This window comes from Alexandromys fortis, unplaced genomic scaffold (assembly GCF_014885135.2).
Source record: "Alexandromys fortis isolate MF-2015 unplaced genomic scaffold, M_Fortis_MF-2015_v1.1 scaffold_42, whole genome shotgun sequence".
In the NCBI taxonomy this organism is placed as follows: Eukaryota; Metazoa; Chordata; class Mammalia; order Rodentia; family Cricetidae; genus Alexandromys; species Alexandromys fortis.
The window spans coordinates 9,194,632-9,199,333 of record NW_026067934.1 but is presented as its reverse complement, the minus strand read 5'-3'; the positions used below and the strand labels follow the sequence as shown (position 1 = coordinate 9,199,333).

The window sequence follows — 4,702 nt, the reverse complement described above, 5'->3', positions numbered from 1 at the left end:
GTTCTACGTAACGCCAATCCAGCCAGAGAGTGAAGCATATTTCTCCATCTTTATTATGGTCAGAGGGTGGGATTTTTCTCTTATGAATTTATTAGTCTTAAGAGACCCCTGTTTTTTGCTTTTTTAGCATTCTAGCGAGCAAAAGACAAAGTGAGAAAGACGAAAACAGTGAGGAAACCCCTCTCTGTAACGATTTCACAGTTCCCTCCCACTCCGGCTCGCCCTCACTAAAGATGGCTATCAGAAAACTGGTGCAATGCCGTGACGCCGCTGTCCCGTTGCCATGGAGACGCGAATACCGGAAATGCGGAATTCGGGGAGGGCGCACGCAAGGGCTGTGGGCCAGAGGCCGGGCGTCACAGGTCCTGACAGGGAAGAAGTTGGCAGGTCCTGACTGGGCAGAGTTGTGGCAGCGGCACCTCCGCGTCCAGCCAGCTCTGGGGATGGAGTCGCCCGTCGCGGCCGCTGGGGCTCGGGGGACTGAAGCAGTCGCGGGCGAGGGTCCCGTGATTGGAGGTGCCAGCCAGGGATCGGCGGTCTCGGTGCCCAAGGGGGTCGCCCGGTGGAAGCTCCTGCGACAGGTAAGGGCGACCGCTCGCCACCTCTGGCCACCCCCCTCCCAGGTACCCGGCGCGCGGACGGCCGCTCAGCCCCGGGACGCGACTTCCCACTTTGTCGGGAGCCAATCGAGAAGCGTCCACTTGCTTCACCCACTGTCCCACCGAAAAAGGGAGGACCTGGCGGGGTTGGCTGCGAGCGGGACTTTTCTAGCTGAGGTCCCGGAAACTCAGATCGAAGCAGATTCCTTTTGCTTGCCCGCCTGATGGGTGGTGGGACCGCCTCTCTTCACCGCGCGCTGCTCTTTCCACCTGCTATTTTCTAGCTGGGCTTGTGGTCACCGACTTCCACGGCGCACCTTAGGGTCCTGCATTGCTGGAGATCTGCGTGGTTGACTGATGTGACCCTGCACGGGTTTCCACACATGAGAGTAAAGGGAGCAGGCAAAGTTACTGCGTTCTCTCTTCCCGCCGCGTGAAAGTCAGACGTTTATCTTCTAAGCTTGAAGTAATTAGTGGGGATACTCGCTGCCCAGCATGGACCAACGAATCCAAATAAAAGCTGTTGTGTTCTTAATTTTCCTTGGTCATTGTGTCATAGCAATTAAGAAGTAACAAGACACTGGCTTGGGGCACTGGGTTCTTACTGTGTTATTTTACTTAGCTTTACTATTGCTATTAACAAACGACCACCATGTCATATGTCATAACTTCCTTGAACCACATGGTAGTTTATTGGTAAAGGCTGTGATCACCTGCGTGGTTTAATGCTGTGTATTTGGTCTATATACCTAGAATTCTTAGACTAGTTGGCTGACATGTTTTCACGGTTATGGTGGAAGTGTAAGAGAGGCACATTTAAAATCCCCGCTTACATATCCAGGGCTTGGAGTTGGCACACCCCAACATGTACACCAGGTGTGATCTGCTGGAGTGTGAAGGGACTAATCCTGAGGAGCCCTGGCTGCAGGATCTCCATGACAGGGGCGACAGTAGGATCTCAGAGAGGAAAGTCGGTGGTGGTGATCTTTCTCTCTCTTTAGCGTTATTATTTTTTTTTAATTATTTTTTTAACATCCGAGTTATGTTAAACTCTGTCTTCATGTACACCTGCAGGCAGAAGAGGGCACCAGATTTCATTACAGATGGTTGTGAGCCACCATGTGGTTGCTGGGAATTGAACTCAGGACCTCTGGAAGAACAGCCAGTGCTCTTAACTGAGTCATCTCTCCAGCCCTACCTGATGTCTCTTAACATGCTGTATTACTTCCTTGCATTATTACTGTGACAAAATACCAGACAAAGCAGTTTGAGAAAGGAAGGGTTTGTTCTGGTGCACACTTTGATGGGCGCAGTCTATCATGGAAGAATCAGGCATCAGGAGCTGGAAGCACCTGCCATGCTGTGTTAGTGCTCAGGAGGGAGAAAGAAAGCAATGGGTGAATACTTTTTTTCCCCTATATTTCCTTCCTTCCTTCCTTCCTTCCTTCCTTCCTTCCTTCCTTCCTTCCTTCCTTCCTTCCATTTATTTAGTTTAAGTCTCAGCCCATGAAATGATGATATCACAATCAGAGCATCTCCTCACCTCAGTGAACGTAAAGAAAAGCCTTTACAGGCATGCCGAGAGGTTAACCTTCTATAGATAGCCCCTTCTAGACATGCTCAGAGACTAGGTCCTCTAGTTCTTGTCAAGCTGATCATCACTGTAAGCTATCATATCACAAGACTCTTCGCTAAGGACAATGTCTCGCCAAGGATAAAGTCACAGTGTAGGGAACAACCGTCCCTGAAGGCTTAAGTCACGAACAATGCCACACCAGTTTGGAATTATGATTAAAAGGGTGGTATTTATTTAAAGAGGAGAAAACTTACAGTCCCAGACAACAGCCCTCTGCGCAACCAGGAAGGAAGTCTAGTCGGCGGAGCAGGAAGTGAAGAGAGAGAGCAGAGGAAGTAGCCGCTCTTTTAAAGGGAGAGAGACCACACCCCAATGGGCTGGTATCACAGCAGCTATTGGTTGGAGGGGCGGAAGGACCTCCCGCAACACGTCCCTTTTTTTTAATTAATTTATTTATTTATTAAAGATTTCTGTCTCTTCCCCACCGCCGCCTCCCCTTTCCCTCCCCCTCCCCCAGTCAAGTCCCCCTCCCTCGTCAGCCCAAAAAGCAATCAGGGTTCTCTGCCCAGTGGGAAGTCCAAGGACCACCCACCTCCATCCAGGTCTAGTAAGGCAACACGTCCCTTTTGAGGTGGTATGGAAGAAGTGAATTTCTGCCTGTAGTGATTCAGTTTCTCACAATAGGGTCTATTGCATTTATAGCATCTATGGGCTTTTTAGGAACTGTTTAAAATGGCTGAGCCACTCATGAGTGTCTCATCTGTATTTGGAGGCAGAAAGCTTGAAGGAGCCGATCAAGGTTAGAAATGTGTGACTCTTAGTTGGGAGTGTAACTCAGTGTAACTCAGTGGTAGAACACTTTGCATGTGCAAAGCCCCTAGTTTTGATCTCTACCACGGGGTGGGTGTGGGTGGGGAGGGTTCTTTCTTTTGTGGCACATTTTTGTGATGTGGGTTTATTTTTGCTTGTTACCCACCCCATCCCAATTTTGTCTCTTGTTACTCCCCAGGATTCCGATGATGTCTTATGGTCCTTTATATTAACTGTTCAATGCTTACTCTGGAATCACATTTTTGAGAGGAAACCTATTTGACTAGTACATTATTTTTTCTAGGTGTTGCGATAAATTGCTGACTTTGGGTTCTAGTACCTACCCTAAATAGGTGACATCTATAATCTATCATCAATAGCTCATGTTGCAGATATTTGATTTTCCTTTTTATCGAGTCCAATCTGATAGCAATGACAGTCAAGTGCAATTTAGAGGTTTCAATGTCCACCCAGTTAAGGGTCCTGAAGAACTGATATATTTTCCCTAACAAATAATTTCTTCCAAAAGCCTCTGGTAAGCCACATTTTGGCCAATTGCTGCGCCTAATTAGAATGGAGCTTTTTGGCTCCTCTGAGTCATCAGCATACCTACAATCCCACCAGAATTACATAAAGAAGAGGGGTTGCCGAAGGGAAGGGGTGCACACACAGGCTCACGAGCCCTAACGAATGGAATCGTGTACCCGCTGGGCACAAGCCTGCAGAGCCTGATTGCTAGCATGTCTCCTAGTGCAATTTAAAGCAGGCTTGGGGCGCCAGTGTAAATCGAGGCCCTGGATTTTAGGCTCAGGTCTGCCCTTGACTCTGATGAACACTTTATTGGACATCAGTTTTTCGTTGTAAGTGAAGGGATGAGGCTAGTTTTATTTCAGACTGTTCCACTGCTGATTAAAATGAAACTATCTTCCTATCTTCTAATCCCAGGTTCACTGGAATCTTTAGATTTCGTTGCAATCTCTAGTGGCTTTTTGATTGCTTCTTTCAGATTCCTATTTTTTTTTTTTGTGTGTGTTTGTTTCATTAATGTCTGCATTGATTTTCATTATTTCTTGTTCCCTAGCACTTTTAGATTCGGCTTTGTTGTTGCAGTTGTTGTATGAGACAGGGTTTCTTTATATAACCTGGCTGTCCGGGAACTAGCTCTGTAGAGCAACAGGCTGGCTTGGAACTCACAGAGATCCACTTGGCTTTGCTTCCTGAGTGCAAGGATTAAATGCGTGTGCCACCACTGTCCAGTAAGGCTCTTTTTTTCCCCCAAGAATTAATTTTTTTATGCCAGGTGGTTGGTGGTGGCACACGCCTTTAATCCCAGTATTCAACAGGCAGATCTCTGTGAGTTTGAGGCCAGCCTAGTCTACAAAGTGAGTTCTAGGGTAGCCATGACTGTCTTATACAGAAACCTTGTCTTGAAAAACAAAACAAAACAAAGTATTTAATTTTGAATAATTTGTAAGAGGTGGGTTGGAATGTATATACAAGAGTACAGGTACCCGAAGAGGCCAGAAGAGGGCATCAGATCCCTTGGAGCTTGGGTTACAGGCTGTTGTGAACCACCTCACAGGGGTACTTTGAACAGAACACAGGTCCTGTTCTTATTAACCACTGAGCCTTGCTCTTGGATAATTTTTGCTCGTTTAAGACCCAAGTTGTAAAAATCCAGTATGGAGAAGGGGAAGTGGACAAAAAGCCCCACCCT

At 47.2% G+C, this 4,702-nt stretch overlaps 1 protein-coding gene across 5 annotated transcripts in view; it reads left to right on the top strand.

Annotated features, from left to right (window-relative positions):
* Positions 1-169: 169 nt before the first annotated feature.
* Positions 170-4,702, top strand: part of Camkmt (calmodulin-lysine N-methyltransferase) — a 378,918-nt gene continuing 374,385 nt past the window's right edge. The window contains exon 1 of one of the 5 annotated variants that reach the window (XM_050146080.1): positions 170-581. In XM_050146080.1, the coding sequence (XP_050002037.1) occupies positions 234-581 (348 nt within the window). In that variant the 5' untranslated portion in view covers positions 170-233. The remainder of the gene's footprint in view (positions 582-4,702) is intronic. The other 4 variants (XM_050146078.1, XM_050146077.1, XM_050146079.1 and 1 more) reach the window with 4 other exon arrangements.